A 20,745-nucleotide genomic window follows, 5' to 3' on the forward strand; every position below is an offset into this window, starting at 1 on the left:
GCTAGTGCCTGGCAGAGGATCCCAGATCTTGGCAAGCATCCCTGTGTCCCTAGTCGGGCATAGGAACAAGGAGCATGTGAGGAAAGAGAATGGGTACATCTCAGTACTGATGAGAGTGAATGGGTCAATGGCCCAAGGGGTCTTCTGATGGCCTGGTGATGCCAAAACACTTTGGTACCATGATAGGGAGGAGGAAAACTCAAAATGACTGAGACTGAATTTTCTATCAACCCACTGGAATGAGGGTACAGAGTCAAATTTAAATAAATGCTATTGATATTTTTTGCACATCTGATTTTATGAACCAAGATTCATTACATTTTGCACACTTGCTTGTTTTTTACACTAGTCTTTAGAAGTCTGCCATTAGGTATTCTTGGTTCCCTCACCCAATGTAAAAATAGAAGTTCACAGCTGACTCAGTTAAGGTCACACAGCCAGTATGTGGCAAAAAAGAGCCTAAGAGTTCTGACTCCTGGTTTAATATTCTTCTCACTATACCTAAGCATGATGCATACCAATAGAAAAAAGAAATCTTATAGTTGCTGGTCAAGACTATGAGAATTGGTGGGTAGATGCCAGCTATTGTTCTGAATGCCACACCCACTGAGATCTTATTAGATAGCTTGAAATAACTGTATTATTTTTAAAATATTAGGATACCTTACTATTGTTAAAGAATTCTCACCAAGCACCATCACGCTGTGTGCGGAGAAGGGAAGGCACCCGGGGGATAATTGCTGCCATGGTTGCAGTATTATCCCATGTATCAGCTCACCTCCAAGACAAGCACGGTATCGGTCAAGTTCACTCCTCCATCCCCAGTGTCTAGTACCATGTCTGGCCCATGAAGTTCTTAGAAAGCATGGTGATTATAAGAAGGAAAGGATGAGCACATGATTCCAACAACTGAGAGTTAGATGCCTAAGAGGAGGCTAGAAACAAGTTTAGAAACATATGCAAAAGCAATACAACTTCACCTGACAGTAAGAGGATTCTTCTAAAATAGCCAGTAAATCTATTTCAAGGAAAGAGTACCCAGTAATAATGAGGGAATTTAGGACAAGCCTGGGTCCCAATTACGCTTGGTAAGTCAAATCACTCTAAGGCTAGACTTCAGGGGGAAGTGAATGGGACAGAGTTGAAAGCCATGAAAACTTAAAAGAGTAGTGTTGGATGAGCTGGAAGGGGATATCTGAGAAATATTAGAAACATTCCTACCTCACCAGCTCTGCTGAGGTTTCTATTGCTCATCCAGATTTTGCATCTATAAGCTTTCCTTCCACTTGACTATAATCCTTGCAACCCTATATATAATTGGGTGAATGGCTGAATTTTGTTAGATGTGGGACATAATGGAAGGTGGTATATCATAGCACATAAAAATAAATTTTAAAAGAACATTAGACATTCTACAACCCTATCTTCCCAATATTAAAAATATTGTCAATATTGAATAGTTTACCTATTTTCTCAAATACAGTTTAGGTTCTGGCTGTATGTTTGGCTGTATTAGCCTTCCATAAATATCTCAGCCAATCCATCCAATTCTGAGAGCCTTGATACATCATTTCACTTTCTTTCCACCCACAGTATCCTTTGCTCACCCTCAGCAGGCTTTCATGGCTTTCACATGGATTCATGACATCAGACCCTTTAAATTTTTCTATCAATTCTACTGTCACCTCAGATAATAGTAATACAAACAGTAGCAATAATGATCATAGCTATGAACTGTAGAGTATTATTAGACCAAGACTTTTCATGAACAATGTCATTGACTTCTCAGAGCAACTAATAATATTGGTACCATCTCACTGATGATGACAAATATTGAATCTCAGATGGAGAGTGACACTGTTAGAATTGGAACTCAGCATTGACACAATCTCAAATCCATCCAAACATTATGTCTAGCTGGTAGCCTTATGTTCATTAAAGAATTCTGTTGAATAAAGGAAGAAATTGCCCTAAGAAGAGAATAGATAACAGTCCTCAGATGAAGTTATGGGTGATGCCATCCCTGCCGGGCAGCCTGCAAAGTGCCATGCTCAAGTGAACCGCTGCATCTTCAAAATAGTACTGCTTCAATACTTCATTGTTAGGGGCAAGTTAGTATTATGTTTGCCTGTGTTACTTTAATCTCTGCTCTAGGCTTATGAACTCCTTATTTGGGCTTATGGTCTTATTTGGTTAATTTTTTCATTTTGTGTAGTTAAATTTTGTTCAGTCGCCCAGAGGCCCTGAAACACACGGTGCCAAAAAAATAAACATTATTAAAACGATAGCTATTAATATAAACATTGCCAAGATATAATTTGTAAGGGTGGGAGAAAAGCAAAATATTGAAAGTATGGTTGCCAAAGCAAAGCATCACCACTACTTATTCTTTCTTTTAAGTGCTGCCTCTCTTTTGTTTAGAAGAACAAGTAAGAAAAGTCTTGTAAGGTAGTTCTGGGAAAGGAGATTCCCCATCAAGTGCTCACAAATGGCCAGAGACACAAATACAAATACATAACCCAGTGCAACCTGAGAAGCCTGTTTACAAGCTTAACTGTGGATTTATGAATTAACATATTCAAATTCCATGGTTATTTCAACAAAGACATTTTAACTCTACTGCCTTGAGGAAAATAGAAGAGTTTAACTGCTGAACAACACAGTTGTGAAATGTTCACTTTCCCCAAATATGTTGTGAGTCAAAGACATTATCAGTAAAGATAATAAGAGAAAGGGGCACATAAAAGGCACAAGGTTTAGACATTTCTTGGTTACAGAGAAAAGAAAATGAAGCAGCTTTAAACAGTATAAAGGAAGATAGGGGAGAATGTTTTCCCAGTCTTTATTGGCTCCATTCCTTCTCCCAAAGCATAATTGAGTACAGAAAAGAAAGAGAATCCCTCATTCTTACCTACACTCTTTGTTGCTTATGCTTTCTCATGGTGAATGGAGGGTGATTAGATAGAGTTTAGAAAAAGAGGGAGAATATAATAAAGGAGGCAATGGTTTTGGAAAGGTTTGGGCATCGTTAGAATTCAGAGGAGAGTTTAAATGCCTAGGAGAGGACACAGGACTTTTTGCTGTTGCCATCATAAGTGCTATCCAGCTAGTATTCCCAGCCCTTGAGATGTGTTTCACTATGCTTGGCCAGATCTCTGTTACCTACCTAGAAAATCACAAAGGCTAAGGTCAAAACTAACTTTGGCTAAATATTAAAATTCCTAGTGGAGTTTGACAAACCTATGTATTACTAATCTCACCCCAGAGATATGCAGTAAGGTTGGCATGACTGTAGGTGTACAAAACTCCAAAAGGATTTTGATACTCAGCCAAGATTGAAAGCCAATGAAACTATGGCATAAAGCAAATCCACTGAAGTCTTATGTGCATACAAATTATGTGGGTATCTTGTTAAAATGCAGATTGTGATGCAGCAGGCCTAGAGCAGGGTTTGAAATTCTTCATTTCTAACAGGTCCCAGGGTGATGATAATGCTACTAATCCTAGGTCCCATTTTCATGGCAAGGGTTTAAAGAATCCATTTTAGAGTCAGACTATTTGAAGGTGAAAGTTGTATTAAAAAACGGTATACTGTTTCCCAATGCTGGGAAAGATTGAAGGCTGAAGGAGAAGAGGGCTTCAGAGGATGAGATGGCTGAATGGCATTACCGATGCAATGGACATGAACCTGGGTAAACTCTAGGAGATGGTGAGGGACCCTACTGGGCAACTGAACAACAACAACATTTGAAGGTAAAAGTTGTATGAAAAACAGTATACTTCTTTTTTTAAATTGGGGTATAGTTGCTTTACAATGGTATGTTAATTTCTGCTATACAGTGAAGTGAATCAGATCTGTGTACACCACCTCTATTTTGGATTTCCTTCCCATTTAGGTCATTACACAGAGCATGGAGTAGAATTTCCTGAACTATACTGTAGGTTCTTATCAATTATCTCTTCTTTACATAATAGTGTATAGACAAATACTGTTTAATTCCACTTAGATGGAATACCTGCTGCTGCTGCTGCTAAGTCGCTTCAGTCGTGTCTGACTCTGTGCGACCCCATAGACGGCAGCCCACCAGGCCCCCCCGTCCCTGGGATTCTCCAGGCAAGAACACTGGAGTGGGTTGCCATTTCCTTCTCCAGTGCATTAAAGTGAAAGTGAAAGTGAAGTCGCTCAGTCGTGTCCAACTCTTAGCGACCCCATGGACTGTAGCCCACCAGGCCCCTCTGTCCATGGGATTTTCCAGGCAAGAGTACTGGAGTGGGCTGCCATTGCCTTCTCCAGATGGAATACCTAGAATAGTCAAATTCATAGAGTCAGAAAGTATACTGGTAGATGCCAGTGACCAGGGGGTGGGGGTAAGGGGAATGGGGATTAAATGTTTAATGGGGGACAGAGTTTCAGTTTAGTAAAATGAAAACTTTGGAAGATGGATGGTGAGAGTTGACGATGTGAATGTACCTAGTCCCACTAAACTGTACAGTTAAATATGGTCAAAACAGTATGTTTTATATTATGTGACTTTTGTGTGTGTGTTCTCAGTCATGCCTGACTCTTTGAGACCCCACTGACTGTAGCCCACCAGGCTCCTCTGTCCATGGGGTTCTTCAGTCAAGAATACTGGAATGGGTTGCCATTTTCTACTTCAGGGGATCTTCCCAACCCAGGGATTGAACCTGTGTCTCTTGCATCTCCTGCATTGCAGGTGGATTCTTTATTACTGCACTACCTGGGAAACTACGTGAGACTTCTACCACAATTCAAAAAAAAAAAAAAAACAAAACAGTATACTTCTAATATTGGCCCCTTGGTCCTGACTAATAACAATTAAAAAGAATCATCTGACTAGCGAAAACAGAAGAATTTGTTGGATTCATAGCAATGACCAGATATAAGTTATACTGCTGTGTTGTGCAAGATGTGATTGACTTTATAAAGATTTTGTTTGCTCCAAAATCATAATTTCCCAATACTTCCCCCTAGTCACATCCATCTCCCAGAACAATGCCATAACTATCCAGATTCATTTTGCCCAGGGTAGGTTCAGGAAGCTAAGAGAGCTTTATTTGGAGAGATGTCTTGCTAGTGGAATCTTTATGGTCTGGCCCAAAAGGATTTACTTCTATAAGAGAAATCACATTTTACTTCAACACCCAGGATTTCTGTACAAAGATGGAATCTCCTTATCTGTAAAATAAAAATATATTGATGCTATTTGAAGGCTACACTAAATCATTAATGTAAAGCCCTTCACTTCAGTGTCTAGCAAACAGCAAGAACTCAACAAATGGCTTAAGATAGCAGCATTCTTTCTACTTAACACTCCTTGCTAATTTAGGTGGAAGATGGCTGGTGAGTTGTGCAAAAGGAAGAGGGTTAAGTTTATAGGAAAATCCAGTTCCTTTCTCTGGTTTGGGTGGATAAATTAAATCCACTAAACCCTATCTTTCTTCTAAGTTCTCAGGAAGCTGGTCCAAACTTGGGAGAGTTCTCTGGACTTCTCTGATAGAACTCAGAGGAAGAGTAGAGAACTTTCGCCCAGTGAGCATGGATAATTGCAGAAAGTTACTTCCTGTGCTTGAGAGATGTTTCTAGAAATAATTCAGAAAACTTCTTTGTGGGAGGTGGATGCTGAGTTTATAATACAACCTGAAGGTGCAGGGGTTTTATTTGCCAATTCAGACTTGAGCTAGGAATCACACAATCTATAAAGCACTCAGTTCTTCATGAGTTCAATTAAGGCCAGAGATGTCCAAATGCACAGACTACTCTGCTTTGTGCAGTGGTTAAAATGCTCTTGTTCAAATGGAATCTGGTTTTACTACTTTTTTCAACATTCATCCAAACTTTTTACCTATGTTCAAAAAGCCAGGATTAATTTGATCTCCATGCTGTCCATATTTCCTCTTAGTTTTTCCAGCTAAGCACTCTAATCTTTGCAGAAGGGGAGATTAATGTAAAAGGAATAATGAAACATTTGACTGATATTAGGTGCTTGTCATTCTTCATTAGGTGCCCCTCAGTCACCTTCTTAAAGCCCTGCAAACAGAATAAAATGGGATCTGCTGATAGTCCAAGTAGCATACTAATAAGAAGAAATGTAAATGGGAGAAGGCTTTCATTTTGCTAGAACAAACAGAGCAATATGCACCTCTCCATCTCTTAGCTTTCTGTACCTTCTCCAGGGGCTCAGTCTAATTAGCTATTTCATATTAATCACTATTTGTGCAATAGATTCTTCCTGTGGCAGCTTTCCATTTTTAGATGCCTAGAAGACCAAAAGACTTTTATATTTCCTTGGATGTGCTACAGGATCCAAAAACACAAAATAACAATATTATATGTATTACAATTTATTCTTTTCAAATTCACTCAATCTTTCAGTTCCTTTGACCCTCAAAAAGTCCCTTGAAAAATGTTCAGGCCAGGCACACTCCTCAGTAATTAGTGCCATATTTTGCACCCAGTAGGTATTCAGAATAAGTTTTGATTTCAGACTCCATTTCAGAGATGAAGGAAATGAAGAACAGAGATGCTTAGAGATAAAAGAAGACAGAAATATTTGATGACATCATTTAGATGAACTCTCATTTCTCTTGATGACATGTTTGGATGATAACAGATAAGCAGACTTCAGTAGTTAATTAAAGGTTTAACTGAACTGCTCTGATCAATTGAATAATGTGGATCAATATAAAAGTCCACATCAGTTATAAATTTTAAATATTTATAGCACTTGAATTTTCAGACAGTATTTCCTGCCAATATTTTTATAAAGCAATCAAATAACCCCAGTTAATTTAGTAACTAATATTCTCATTATTCAGCGAACTGTTTGGGGATAATGTACTTTTAGCCTATACTAAAAGCAAATGTATTTAAAGGATAATCTGGATTGGTTCTTCATGAACTTAAATGTGAACTTAATATTTTGGACAAATTAACTTTGTTTTTGAAGTTGAAAATTTAGATTCCATCTCCTCTGATGCACATATGGACATGTTATCATATGTTCCTTTCATAGAGTTGCTAATCATTCTTTGAATAGTGTTCCCATTATTGTTGTATTTGCAGAACATCCATCCTCTTATATTAAAGTCACCAGTTATTTTCTCTTGGCCTATGCCCTTTGATAGAAAGCCCGTATATGCCAGTGAATATCACATGCAATATGACAACCCAACCACAGGGACCACGGGTGATTGGAACAGAGGAGGTCCTTGACTGGATTGTCTTTCCCATGGTTTTGAAATAATATATCCAATACTGAGTATGTTGGATTGGGAGAGACAACTACAAGAACTGAGGCTCCCCTGAAGCATAGCTGACTGTGAGTAAAGTGATGAGAGAGAAGATTAAAAAAAGAGGAAAGGATGGAGGGAAACAGAGAGACAATGGTGAACCAGGCAGTAATTCTGGCAAAAGGTATCCTTGAATTTCCCCCATTTGCTTATAATGAACTTCCCTTTTACTTGACTTCAACTACTTCACATTTCTTTTCACTTTTACTTAGACCTTTAGGCAGTATATTTTACATTTTTTTCTCCTTTGGATAGTGCCTCCTACTTCTAAAAACATCAAAAATATATTAAATAATTACATAAATAAAAAACTATCATCTTCTAGAGAAGAACACTGTTTGAGGAGAATTTTAAGCTTTAAAGATGAAAAATAATAAGAAGTGGAATTGCACACACACAAAAATGATTGAAACCCAAGTCTGTGAATGAAGAACCCAACCTTTCCTCTCATATTGATTTTATGGAGATAAATCCAAATAAGTTGAGTCCTTAGAAAAAAACAGTATTAATAGAATTATAGTGTTTGGGAATTATAGTGTTTGGTGGTTGAAAAGACACCTACTGAATTAAAATATGATGCCCTACTGAACTCAGTAATTTAATTTTCACTCAGTAGACTCATTCAGTAGGACCTGACAGCTTAGTGTTTGATTTTTTTTTAACTACAAGAAATTTTAGAATAAAAAGAAAATCTAAGGTTTTCATTTGAGGAGTAGAATGGATCATGGACCTTGGAACAGACAGACCTCAGACTGGGTCTTAATGTCACCTCTCATTGCAGTGTTATCTTGGGTGTGGGAATTTATTTAGCTTACCTAAGGCTGGATTTCATTTATAAATTGGGCTAATGATCATTCTCACTTCTTAGAATTGCTATAAGGAATGACAGGAAAAATTGCACACTGTGGTCTAACAAATAACAAGTGACAATTAGTTTAGCTCTTTCTTTTTGGTGTCAGGGGAAAAGTGATTGTAGATCTTTTACATAGGATGTGATTTTGATGTGAACCTGAGTGGGTTTTTAAAGAACTTAGAATGTGAAGCACTGTAATACAACCATATATATGGCATTCTCTGGCTTACAAAGCCTTTTCATGATGTGCTTACAGCATGAGTTCTTCTCTCTCACTCATTCATAACTTCCACAAACATCCGTTAGATGCCTGCCATGTGCCCAATTCTGTGCTATTTAGCAGGGGCTTAGCTGTGGAGAAGGCAATGGCACCCCACTCCAGTACTCTTGCCTGGAAAATCCCATGGACGGAGGAGCCTGGTAGGCTGCAGTCCATGGGGTTGCTAAGAGTCGGGCACAACTGAGCGACTTCACTTTCACTTTTCACTTTCATGCATTGGAGAAGGCAATGGCAACCCACTCCAGTGTTCTTGCCTGGAGAATCCCAGGGACAGCAGAGCCTGCTGGGCTGCCATCTATAGGGTCGCACAGAGTCGGACACGACTGCGGTGACTTAGCAGTTAGCAGTGGCTGTGCAAGTGGTAGACATGGGCACTCCTGAAGTTTACAAGCCCTCTGAGGAAGATTTGGACAGTCTTACTTGGTAATTTTCTTAAGATGTAAAAATGATGACTAGAGCATTTAAGTGACTTGTCCAATATTTACACAGTTGGAAAGAGTCAGGCCAACACATTGAACTTTTATTCCAACTCCAGGAGTAGAGAAAAAGTGTTCCGTTTTAATTCTGTGGAGGGCGCTCTGCTTCTAGAACTTAGTTGCCTTAGACAGAATTAGAACAAGTCATGTTTCTACTGAATATATTTTTACTGATTTAGTTTCATTCGCCTGAGGGTTGAAGCCAAGCTGGTGCTATGATTCATAAGCCTCATTTTCCATATGTTTGACTTAGGATTTTCTCTTGACAACAGTTGATTAGCCACTCTTGTGATTTTAGTTCACTGATGATAACTTGACCTGATTTCAACTGATTTCTACTGGCTCTAGGCTCCCTGGAAAATGAACAGAACTCCACTGGGAGAGTCCAACGCAGCCAAGCATTCTTAGCTTCAACCAAATCTGCCATCTCCATGTGCCAAGCCTGGTATCAATGCTTTAGAGGTGAGAGTCCCCTAGTCCTTTAGTTAAATAACACATGGGAACAGAATGGAGTGAAGAGTTTGTAAATCCCATGCTGCTCTAGGACTGATGATAACAAAGCTCTGGCTTACAGTTTTATCATGCAAGTACAAGTGAGCTCGCCAGTGTTTATATAATTTCTCTACTTAATGCTTTCAGCGGTTCTCCATTGCAGGTGGATAAAATCCAACTTCTTTTGAGTGGATCTAGACCTTTCATGATCCAGCCTTCACACCCTTTTAAAGCCTCGTCTTTCACTAATATTCCCCACATATCCTATGCTTCAGCACAACCAAAAATTCTCATGGTCCTGGATTCTTAAACATATCATAGTGTTCCACATTTCTGCACCTTAAGAAGTCTTATCGGTAAATATTGACTTGCTATTGTTATTATTCTAAAAACTAGTGTGTGCTATGGTTTCTTTTGATGCTGTCCTCCCCTAAAGAATGAGGTCCAAAGCAATCAACTCGGAAGAATGTCAAAAGATACCAAAAGTCATAAGCTCTTCTCCCTCACTCCATTGCATCCAATTGTCTTATAACTGCTTTTTTAATGAAAACTAATATAATTCTATTTATAAGAAAGACAGGTTGTTGTGAGAGGATATCAATATGAGGTCAGATACAGTGGGAAGTTTACCAGGTTGAACTGATGGCATACTCTATTTCAGTGAATGCTGTCTCATATGATGATGATGGAATTCTGCAAGACTGATGGGCCGCCAGAGTACATAAGTGAATGTCGTAAAGATGCAAGTTAGATATCTAAGCTGGGTTTTGAGGACACCCAGGCAGTTTCCTGTCTCTCACAAAATTATATTATTTTTACAACATATCTGAAGTGAGAAGAGATTTAGATCCTACCCTATACTAAGTATTCTTGGTAATTTTTCTGATAACAATAAACTACTTTCTAGAACTCTGGTCAAGGACATCACTCAGTTCAATTTGCTGGAATATAGCTTTGGATAGGAGAAGTCCTTAGAAAAAAAAAACAGTTGAGAGTTGATGATACTACATTGCAATGGGTGATCTTAAGGTAAGTCTTATCAACACAGATAGCTACAATAGCTACAAATCTCCATCAAGCCTCTAGTAACATATATTTCAATATTCATTAGCAATAATCTTGTCTATAAAAAGATACTTTCTAAATCCGTCAACCACATCCACTTAAAATCTCTTTAAAATAATATTAACATTTAATATTATTCACATTGAAATATTTAAAATGAAAAGTATTTTGATCATTAAGGTTATTAGGGAGAAAATCATAGCATAGTAAATTAGGTAATCTCTTTGGATGGCTTAAGAGCAGATGATCTTGGCTGCATTGGCACTTATGTGTTTCCGTCATAAAATGAGTGTCCTTTTCTGTTCAAAGGCTGTAAGGCAGACATACATTTTTTTGAAATTTATTCTATATTAGATGATCTTATATTCAGGTTAACTCAGTATTCAAGATAAAGGGACAGACAACTTCATCAACAAATGGTGACCAAGTATCAGCATAGAGTAATTTTTAGCATGTTTATAAAAGATAGAACTTAATGAGTCTGTTCTAGAAGCAGAAAGCCAAAATTTAAATCCTGCTTTGTATAATACTAAGGGTGACCTGAAGAACATTATTTAACTGAACCGCCATTTGTCCATTTGTAAAATAAGGGAATGATAATATTAATAGTACCTGCCTAATAGGGTTGTTTTGAGGATTCCGTGAAATTAATATACAGCATGCAAAGACATGGAAGAGTGGCACATAAGAATTACTTGTTAACTAACAGCTACTATTTTTATGACCCAGAACAGAAGCAGAGTTATTTTATTTTTCAGAGAAACATAAATAAGTTTGGGAAGTGTGAAAGATCACAAATGAGAAATTATTGCTCAGAATCTGTATTCAAACACACATTGCTGCTGCTAAGTCACTTCAGTGGTGTCCAACCCTGTGCGACCCCATAGACGGCAGCCCACCAGACTCCTCTGTCCACGGGATTCTCCAGGCAAGAATACTGGAGTGGGTTGCCATTTCCTTCTCCATCAAACACACATTACCCGTTTTCAATCACCATTACGATTTCCCTGCATTGTTAATACAGTCTTCTAACTGGCATTCCAGTCTTTATCTCTCCAAACCATTCTATACAGATATCCATCTGAAATGATTGTTTTATACCTTAGAGCTCTTTAGATCTGATCCTTTAGACCATACCAACTTTGTCTTAGTCCTGTCATTACTTCACATTCAAGGTTTTCTGACAGGAACACATTCTGCTGCACTCCCATCACTCCTCCCCTCTCATACGCAGCTCACACAGGTACACAGATTCACCTGGAAAACTCTTGTGCCTTCTTTGTTGTTGTTGGGGTTTAGTCACTAAGTTGTGTCTGACTCTTTTGTGGCTCCATGCACTGAAGCCCACCAGGCTCTTCTGTCCAAGGGATTTCTCAGGCAAGAATACTGGAGTGGGTTACCTGCTGATCCAGGGGTTGAACCCACGTCTCCTGCACTGGCAGGTGGATTCTTCACCACTGAGCCACGGGGGAAGCCTACCCCTTCTTTAGACCAAGCATAGACATCACAATGTGTCTATCCTGGAATTCTTCTCTGATTCTCTCAAGTCTTGTCTATATGTATCCCACCTATCCTCCGTGGCATGCTGCATGTCCCTGGATCAAGCTAGGTCACTAATGTATTATAAGTCCAAAGAATAGACAGCAACAAAACTGAGTATACAGTAAATAATTACTGAAGTATTTCTTGAAATTGAAAGGTCAATGGAATATTTTTAAAGGAATATGTATGTATCATTACTATCATGCTAAATATCCATGTTTTAAAACGACCCACCTGGTTCTGTGATTATGGAGTAAAAAAGATAAGCAAAACATGGACATGAAATAAGACTCCTCACCATGCAGCTCCAACCCATGTTTCCAGCTTCTTTTCCAACACATTCCTCTTAATCCTTATTATCTAACCACTATGAATACTGTGTGGTACTTTGTGTTTATCTTCTATATGCCAGAGCCTCTCAGCATTTACATAAGACCTTCTTTTTGCCCAGAATGCACTCTACATTTATCTGCCTGGTAAAGACCCACTCATCTACAGAGCAGCTCAAATGTCACCTTCCCAGAACAAATCCTGCTCTTTTTCCAACTCGGCATCCAGCCAGAAGAAATAGTTATTCGGGCTCCTGTTCAAATGAGTCCATACTGGTGCTAATACTGTAGCCACTGACTAACAGCTGCATGTGACTATACAAATTTAAATTATTAACATTAAATTCAATGACTCAATCACATTTGCTGTATTTCAAGTGTTCAGTAATCACATGTGCCTAGTGCCTAGCATACTGGGCAATGCAGAAAATTTCCATCAAGGTCTATTAGCAAGTACTGATGTATACCTTGCGACTAACTCAGTGTCACCTATAGGCACTCAATAAATAGTCTATGATTGAATGAATGTTGAATAAACTAGTACTTCTATTAGTACCTCTATTATAGTCTTTATATCTGTCAGAGTTCTGGTAAGAAACAGACTTCAACTCAGTTGTTTTAAGTGAAGAGTGTTGAAATAAAGATCCACCTCTGAGGGATGCACAGTTAAGGGGACACACAAGAAATATTGAGGCACCCAGAGAATAGCAACAGTGGAAGTTGCTACCACCAAGAGAGCTGAAGTGGGAAGGAAGGAGTATGTTCAGTTTGTTGAATAAACCCAGGTTCGAAGGCTTCCTCGCTTTAAGGAAGGAGGGGGCAGGGTTACTCAGAATCCAGTGAGAGCTGGAGTTGTGGAGAGGCAGAGGATGGAAGCAGTAACACCCATGGAAGCACACAGCCACTATTAGAAGCTGGGTGTCGAAGCAGGAGGAAGTGAGGGAGAACACCGTCAAGGCTCTGACCCTCCTGCCCTTGACACCTTTGGCTAAACTCAACTCGAAGGCAGCTGGTAAGGGAGCAGGAAGTTGGGGCCCGCCTCCTGGGGCACAGCCAGAAAGGGAAAGACAGAGAGAATCAGGAGAAAGAAATAAAGACTTCCCTACCCACTAGCCTATGGGGTAGGGAAGGAAAGAATAACCATATTTTTCATTATATAGCTTTTTTACATAATTTTTCATTATGTAGCTTAATTTATCTGTTAAGATGTTTTTCTCATCCTCAAGACTGGAATCACATTAACTTATGAACCGTGTCTGACTCACCTCCAGTGCATAGCACAATGCATGACACGAAGGGGATCCAATGGTGTTTATTGACTACATGAAGCAAACTTTATCTTTCCTATGTTAGGTAGATGTTCTCAGAAGTTAGTGTTACCATCTGTGTAGATTGCTTCTCTTCGTATGATGATATATACACAGGCTTCAAACCTGGATTTACTTGACAAAATGAAAGTTCCTTTCATATGTTTTAACGATTGAAGGCGTACTTTCAAGTTTTGATGCAATTGTCAATATATCTTCTGACAGGCTTAGCAAATACGCTGTTTTCATTTGCCTTGACATATTATCTTACCATGATGGCACAAGTCGCTGACAAGCCAGTCCCCGACAGAAAAGTGTGATCAAACACTCAGCAAAAGTACTACTTTCCTGAACAATAAGGCACCATCTGCTCTCAGATCTCCTGGCAGAATTTTTTTGAGAAAAATGGATTGAAGAAAGAAGCAGGAGCACCACGCCACAAAATGGCTTAAAAACAACATAACAGAGAGTCTGGGTAACAAGAGAGGAAGGGAAGAGGTAATGCTTCACGTCGACAGAAATGTATTCCATTTCAGCTTTATTTTCTGTTTGCCGGGGTGTCACACATGAGGTGAAACTCCATATAATTCCATTCTGTCATTATACTTGTTTCTATATAATTTTAAAGGACTCAAGTTCTACCTCCTATTGATTTTGGTTTATGTGATATCCCAGCATAATTTCCCATTACTATTCATGTTCTGAAGAGTGATATTTGGGGTGGGATTTCCAATCTTTTGCCATATGACACTTCCTCTTAATAAAGGTAACAACACAATAATCAGTAGCATTTATCAAGTGTTTTCTGTGTGCTAAGCTGGTAAATGTGGTCAATGCTTTAACTGCATTAGCTCATTATAGAAATGAGGAAACTGAGGCTCTGAGGTGTTAAGACACTTGTTCAAGGAGTCAGAGTTTGTTAGTCGGCTGAAGTCTTTAACCATTATACAGTCATGTTTTGACCTCTTCTGTATGCTAACTTTAGTTGGAATTCTTGAAATAGTTGCAAGAAATATCTTCCATATTTCTAAAATGTACACTTGTGATATAATCAATTCTCTAACCTGAAATTTTCTAGAATTATAGGAACTAAAATACTCTAGAAGAGCACTCTCTTTATAAAAATAAAAATGCATATCATCATATATTTATATCTGTAGAAAGATTATACTAGTATGCTTCAATAAAAGTGATGACCAGAAGCTTTTATGGAGAATATTGCAAACCAGTGATCATTTCAATGTGTCAATACTTTTAAAACTAATTGGTCCTAGAAACTAGAATTCCTTTTCACATAGATTAATTGGCTCTTTAGTCAAAGGAATATAGCATTTATAGAATATGTCCAGTACCATTTGTTGAGTCTAGATGTACTTGAACAGTACATCTTTTACAGTAATTCACTATGTCTTGATGAGACAGGTATGCAATACCTGAGAACATGTCAGTATATGGTCAGAGTACAGAGAAAAAAGAGATCATTTAACATCCAAAGTAGCTGAGTGAGACTTGATAAAAGAGAATCATCAGAGCAGCAGGTCATCCTTGGACACATTATTTGAACTCTCTGAGCCTCAGTTTCCTGAACTACATATGGGAATCATAATGACCTAAATCATAAAGTTGTTATGCATTTAGATGTGACAACTTAAGTTATCACTTAGCAAAGTCCCTCACATACAGTAGATGTTCAATAGATGTTGAATTTGAGCTGTGTCTTAAAGAAGCAAAAAACTCCAAACTCCAAGTTGACTTCAACTTACTCATTCAATTATTATCTTCGAGATTTTGGATGACAGAATTTTTTCCCACAACTCTTCTTTCCTCCCTTTTGAACTCTTCATCAAAATTTGATTTAGACCTCAAGTGAAAGTGAAAGTAGCTCAGTTGTGTCCGACTCCTTGCGACCCCATGAACTATATCGTCCATGGAATTCTCCAGGCCAGAATACTGGAGTGGATAGCCTTTCCCTTCTCCAGGGGAATCTTCCCAATCCAGGGATCAAACCCAGGTTTCCTGCATTGCAGGCACATTCTTTACCACCTGAGCCACGAGGGAAGCCCATGAATACAGGAGTAGGTAGCCTATCCCTTCTCCAGGGGATCTTCCCAACCCAGAAATCAAACTGGGGTCTTCTGCATTGTAGACAGATTCTTTACCAGCTGAGCTAAACCTTCTCAACCTGTAAGGAAAATCTGGATGCCTATGAAATAACACTTGTTATGTCTATGGAATACACCTATTTGGGGAGTGACTATCAAATATATATATATTTTTACATGTTATTATTTTTTACACATTGGCTTTAATTTTATCATGTTTCCTGGCCTCTAAACCAAAACCCCCTAAATGTGGTCCCACCTCCTTGCTCCATGCCACTCATTTAGTCATTCATCAAACACTAAGCAGTGAACAAAATAAATCAGGTCCAAACTCTCATGGAACTTGCATTCTACTTGAAAACAGACAATAAATAAACACATTAAATATAGGATATATTATGTGATAAGTGTTAAGGATAAATATAATAAGAGTGTACAGTGTGGCCAAAGGCATTGAAATGAGAAGGAGGAAAGTATTTCTTTGAACATTTACAAATCTAAACAAAGTGAGCAGAAGTTTTGAGAGAATACAGGAGGAAAGGATTTCTTATAGGGAGGTGGGTCCCGTGAAACTGCTCCATACCAGAAGTATCCTGAGAAGCATCTAGTAAGGCTGGAGCAGGGTGAGAGATGGAAGTGTGGCAGGAAATGAGATCAGAGAGATCCAAAAGGGCATGGATTGAGATGGGAAGCCTCTAAGCGGGTTTGGGTGGAAGAGTTAGGGCGATATGACTTGTGCTTTAAAGGCGTCACTCTAGCCTCTGTGAGGATAAGCTACAGTGGTATTGTGGTATCAGGTGGAAGCAAGGAGACCAGTGAAGACCAGTGAAGCACTCCCAATGGGTGAGAGTAGGACTAGTCCAGGTGAGATGTGACACGAGATCAGCCCAGAATGCAGGGGTAATGGTTTCTGGCCAAATTCAAAATATCTTTGGAGGGGGGGCTCATAAGATTGCTGATCTATCAGCATGAAAAGAAGGAGTCAGGGGAGATTCCAGCATCTTTGGCCTGTCCAAACCTTACTCAGGAAGGAGGATTTCTCTGAGATTATAAGCCCTTAAACTGCAGTAAGGTCCCAAGTCCCATTCATCCATTTCTAACATCTTTCTAGCACAACATCTTAACTTTCCAAATCTGAACCATGAGAATGGGGGAAACAGGAGTGAGAGGAGGGCCAATCAAATAAAGTATAAACAGACCCCTTACTGCAATCTATGTCAAGCCTACATAATACTAATAGTTGAATTGCATATATCAGATAGGAAAAGCTAGGAATTCTCTACCTTTCTCACTAATAATATTATGCAGGGGTGGGGTGCTTATTAGGTCATCAAAATCTAAAGGCCTATTGGTTTAATAGGGTATTCTATTTAGTTTCCTGGAAATGAATGGAGCTGCCCTACCTCATAAAGAATGTCCTGAAGAGTTTAGGGTAAGAGTGACAAATTTGAAGTTTTTTTTTTATCTGAGTTTCTATTATTCTTTTTATCAGGCAAGTTCATGTGAGTATTAAGTAATAACTCAGTCCCTTAGAGTTACTCTGTATTATCTAAGAAGGTTCTGAAAAAACAGTGCCATCTGCCACTCACTGTTGTGGGGCACTGGCTTGACTCTGGATGCACCTAAGCCTCATTTTCCTCATCAGTAAAATGAGAATAATAATATTAATAGTACCTCTAGTAATTTCAAAGCACTTAACCTAGGTCCTATATTAATAAAAGTTCTGCATATATGTTAGATTTCAATTTTCTAATTTAATTTCTAAGTACTAAGAAGAAGCAAACACACCAAAAAGGCAGTCATATTAACTAAAGTGTCTCTCTCTTCTTTCGCACTTTCAGCCCACATGAGCCTGCAGATGTGCCTGGGGAAGCATTCCATGAACAAATAATTTGCATAAAATCATCTGTGCCTCTTCAAACTTGTGCAAATATTCAGTTTGGACCCCATTCAAATTTCAAGCTCAAGTTCCTGCCAATTTTATGTTAGCAAAATAGGCTTGTTCATCTTAGTTAGAAGCCTCATAAAATGATCTTATCACTTAAGAGATTACTCACACTCACAGGGAGATACTGAAGCATCATCCCAAATCAAAGATATACAAATTGGGTCCATTTTGCATTTGGAAACCTGAGTAAGCAAGGCAATTTTACTTTTGTCCTATGTCAGTGGTTGGTGGTAGAAGGAGCCACAACACTTACCAGTCCCTGACCTGGCTCCTCAACCTGACAGACATTATAGCAGAATGAGAAACCCTCCCTGTAACTCAAGCTTCCTGGGAGCCAGGCAACAACAGATGCTTTGCATCTGAGCTACTCCTGCATGCCGCCTCCTGAATTTATCATCTCTATTCATTTTCTGCCACACATTGAAATTCTGACTTGCACTGAAAGCCATCCTGATCTGCACAAGATTGCCTATTTTGTTGCCATTCACTGAAGTGATAATGATTCAATGTACCTAACTGACAAAAGCTCTCTCAGAGCATCTCACTGCTCAGCACTGTTGCCTCAGTCAGTTCCACTCTTCTCATTTCCAGAGGGAGAGGACTAGGGTTATTAGTAGCTCAGTGTTCCACTGGCACCTGAAAAATTCTTCATCATCATCATCATCAAGATGAATGGGAATCTGGTTTTACAATCACATTTTTTAATTTCACATGTTAACCAAGCACATGTGGCATCCCTGGTGAAATTTACTTTGAAGAATTATTTTAGACTTTGATATTTCCTGTACCTTTTGAAGGCTTTTGGAATTTCCTTGGCCTTTGTTATTAAAAGCATACAATTTTAAAAGACCCTGTGGTTAAGCTTGCAATGAAAAGAGCCATGAAAGAGAAATAATGGAAGAAAGACTTTTAAAAGCAAAAGTGAAAAATCACAGCAGGTTAAAAATACTGAAATGTGTTTTCATCTATGGGATTTTAATCAACATATTTTTTGTTTGTATTCTTGGCTGTAAACGTATTCTAAAATGGGTTATTACATACAGATGAGGCCGGTAAATATTAACTACTATAGTAAAGTTAGGGTAGTTCCTATAGGCAAGTAGCAACTCAAGTGAGACCATGCCAGGAAAGTCTATGGATTTTTAATTGCATTGTGTAGTGGAAAGTGAAAAGACTAGAAATTCAGAGACATGGATCTAAATCCCACAGGTTCTACAACCTTGGGCAAATCTCTCAGTGCACAGTCAGTCAGACAAAAGGCAGTAAGCACCTACTTCATACTAAACACTGGCTTGAAGGGTTGAATGGAAGGATGACTAGGACATAAAAACTGCAGTCACAATTCCCTGAAGAAAACTGATAGGCACAATAATGTTAGTGTGATGTTAAAAAAAAAAAAAAAAAAAAAACCTGTGACTAGAGATCTTTGTGCTGCTTCAATCACCTTCCAAGAAGATTGTACTTCCTGTGAAATTAGGCATGCTCATATGACTTCTTTAACCAAGAGAAAATAAACATAAGTGACTTAAGCCATTTCTGATGAGGAGCTTGAAGAGCCAGTTCCTGATTTTCCATGTTCCTTTCCCTCTGATGTGCAATCATGGAAGCACATGTCAAGGTCAGTTTTCCATCAGCCTTAGACTGTGAGTGACCACCCTGAGGAAAGCCCTACCTGCTGATCCTCAAGACAGTTATGAGGAGAAAGAAACCTCAGTTGTTCTAACTCTCTGAGATTTTGTCTTTGTTACCACAGCACAACCTAGCCTACTCTGATTTGGATGCTGTATTAGCAACGTGGATCAGATACTGGGAAACAATAAAGAAGGGTCAGTTAAAGAAGAGTAAGGCCAGAAGTCCTGCTGGAATAATCCTAAAGGCCCTCCAGAAGTAATGAGCTTTGGCCTAGGTCTTGAAGAATGTGTGGCTTTAGATAGTCAGAGAAGGCATATGGAACTTGAGGTAGACAAAATAGTGGGCTGAAAGTATAGAGCCAGGAAATCACGTGTCTTTCTAGCTGGCTATGTGATGGGGCTGGAGCTCAGTGCTGGCACTGTCAGGTGATGAGACAAGGAAGGGTAAGTTGTAACTAGAATATTTTTGGAATTTTAATTTTGATATGATTTTATTTTTTAAAGAATATTACCAAGTGTTTTAATAAATGCATTTATTACCTAATACATTTAAGACTAAAGATATTTTGATCTGGGCAACTGAAATATTCATATTAAAAGAAGGTATTTGTACAAAATGGTGTTACTTGAAAGAGGAAAATAGACATTTTGCTCTCAGCATCATAAACTTATGCCTTCCAAGACACATTCTGAATTAGGCAGTACTTTCTATTTCGCTTGGCAGAATTTTTCATCTGAGAAGATCAGAAAAGGTTTAGCTTAGATATATAAATTTGAAAGAAGAGGTGCTTCAACTATTGAAAACTCTTGTCTTAAAATCTCTGACCAACTTTCTAAGCCTAGGCAATTAGAACTTCACATCAAAGAATAAGGAAACGTTGGGTGTTTGTTAGAGTAAGTTGATAACAATATCTGTACTCTACATGTGAGGTGTGGATATTTTGCTTTGCTTCTTCCTTTTGCAAATTGGGGGTTGAAATAGAAGAAAGAAAATTGCTAGGAGGAGATTTCAAAGAGGACCAGTTTTCATTTGCTATTTTAACTAATTTTCCTGACCAATATTTTCTCTCCTGTGCTTGCAGCTAATTTACCATTCAGCATTGTTTGGTCTTTTAAAAACTGGTTAGAAAGCAATTTTAATTAATTTTTATTGGAGTATAGTTGCTTGATAATGTTGTGTTAGTTTCTGCTGTACAGCAAAGTGAATCAACCATACATGTACATATATCTACTCTTTTTTAGATTTCCTTCCCATTTAGGTCACCACGGATCACTGAGTAGGATTCCCTGTGCTAAACAGTAGGTTCTCATTAGTTGTCTATTTTATACATAGTAGTGTATATATGTCAATCCTGATCTCCCAGTTTGCCCCATTCCCCACTTCCACCCTTGGTAACCATAAGTTTGTT

The 20,745-nt window shown here is 38.5% G+C and overlaps 1 protein-coding gene across 7 annotated transcripts in view; it reads left to right on the top strand.

The window, feature by feature from the left end:
- Positions 1-18,554, top strand: part of LOC145511529 (uncharacterized) — a 636,615-nt gene extending 618,061 nt beyond the window's left edge. For all 7 annotated transcript variants that reach the window (XR_014057920.1, XR_014057918.1, XR_014057919.1 and 4 more), the window contains 3 exons: positions 9,269-9,382; positions 13,881-14,153; positions 17,599-18,554. Coding sequence is in view for 1 of the 7 variants with exons in the window: in XM_081504979.1 (XP_081361105.1) it covers positions 9,269-9,382; positions 13,881-13,975 (209 nt within the window). In the remaining 6 variants the exon portion in view is untranslated. The remainder of the gene's footprint in view (positions 1-9,268; positions 9,383-13,880; positions 14,154-17,598) is intronic.
- The last annotated feature ends 2,191 nt before the right edge of the window (positions 18,555-20,745 follow it).

Source organism: Giraffa tippelskirchi, chromosome 6 (genome assembly GCF_054371585.1).
Source record: "Giraffa tippelskirchi isolate mGirTip1 chromosome 6, T2T-mGirTip1v1.2.pri, whole genome shotgun sequence".
In the NCBI taxonomy this organism is placed as follows: Eukaryota; Metazoa; Chordata; class Mammalia; order Artiodactyla; family Giraffidae; genus Giraffa; species Giraffa tippelskirchi.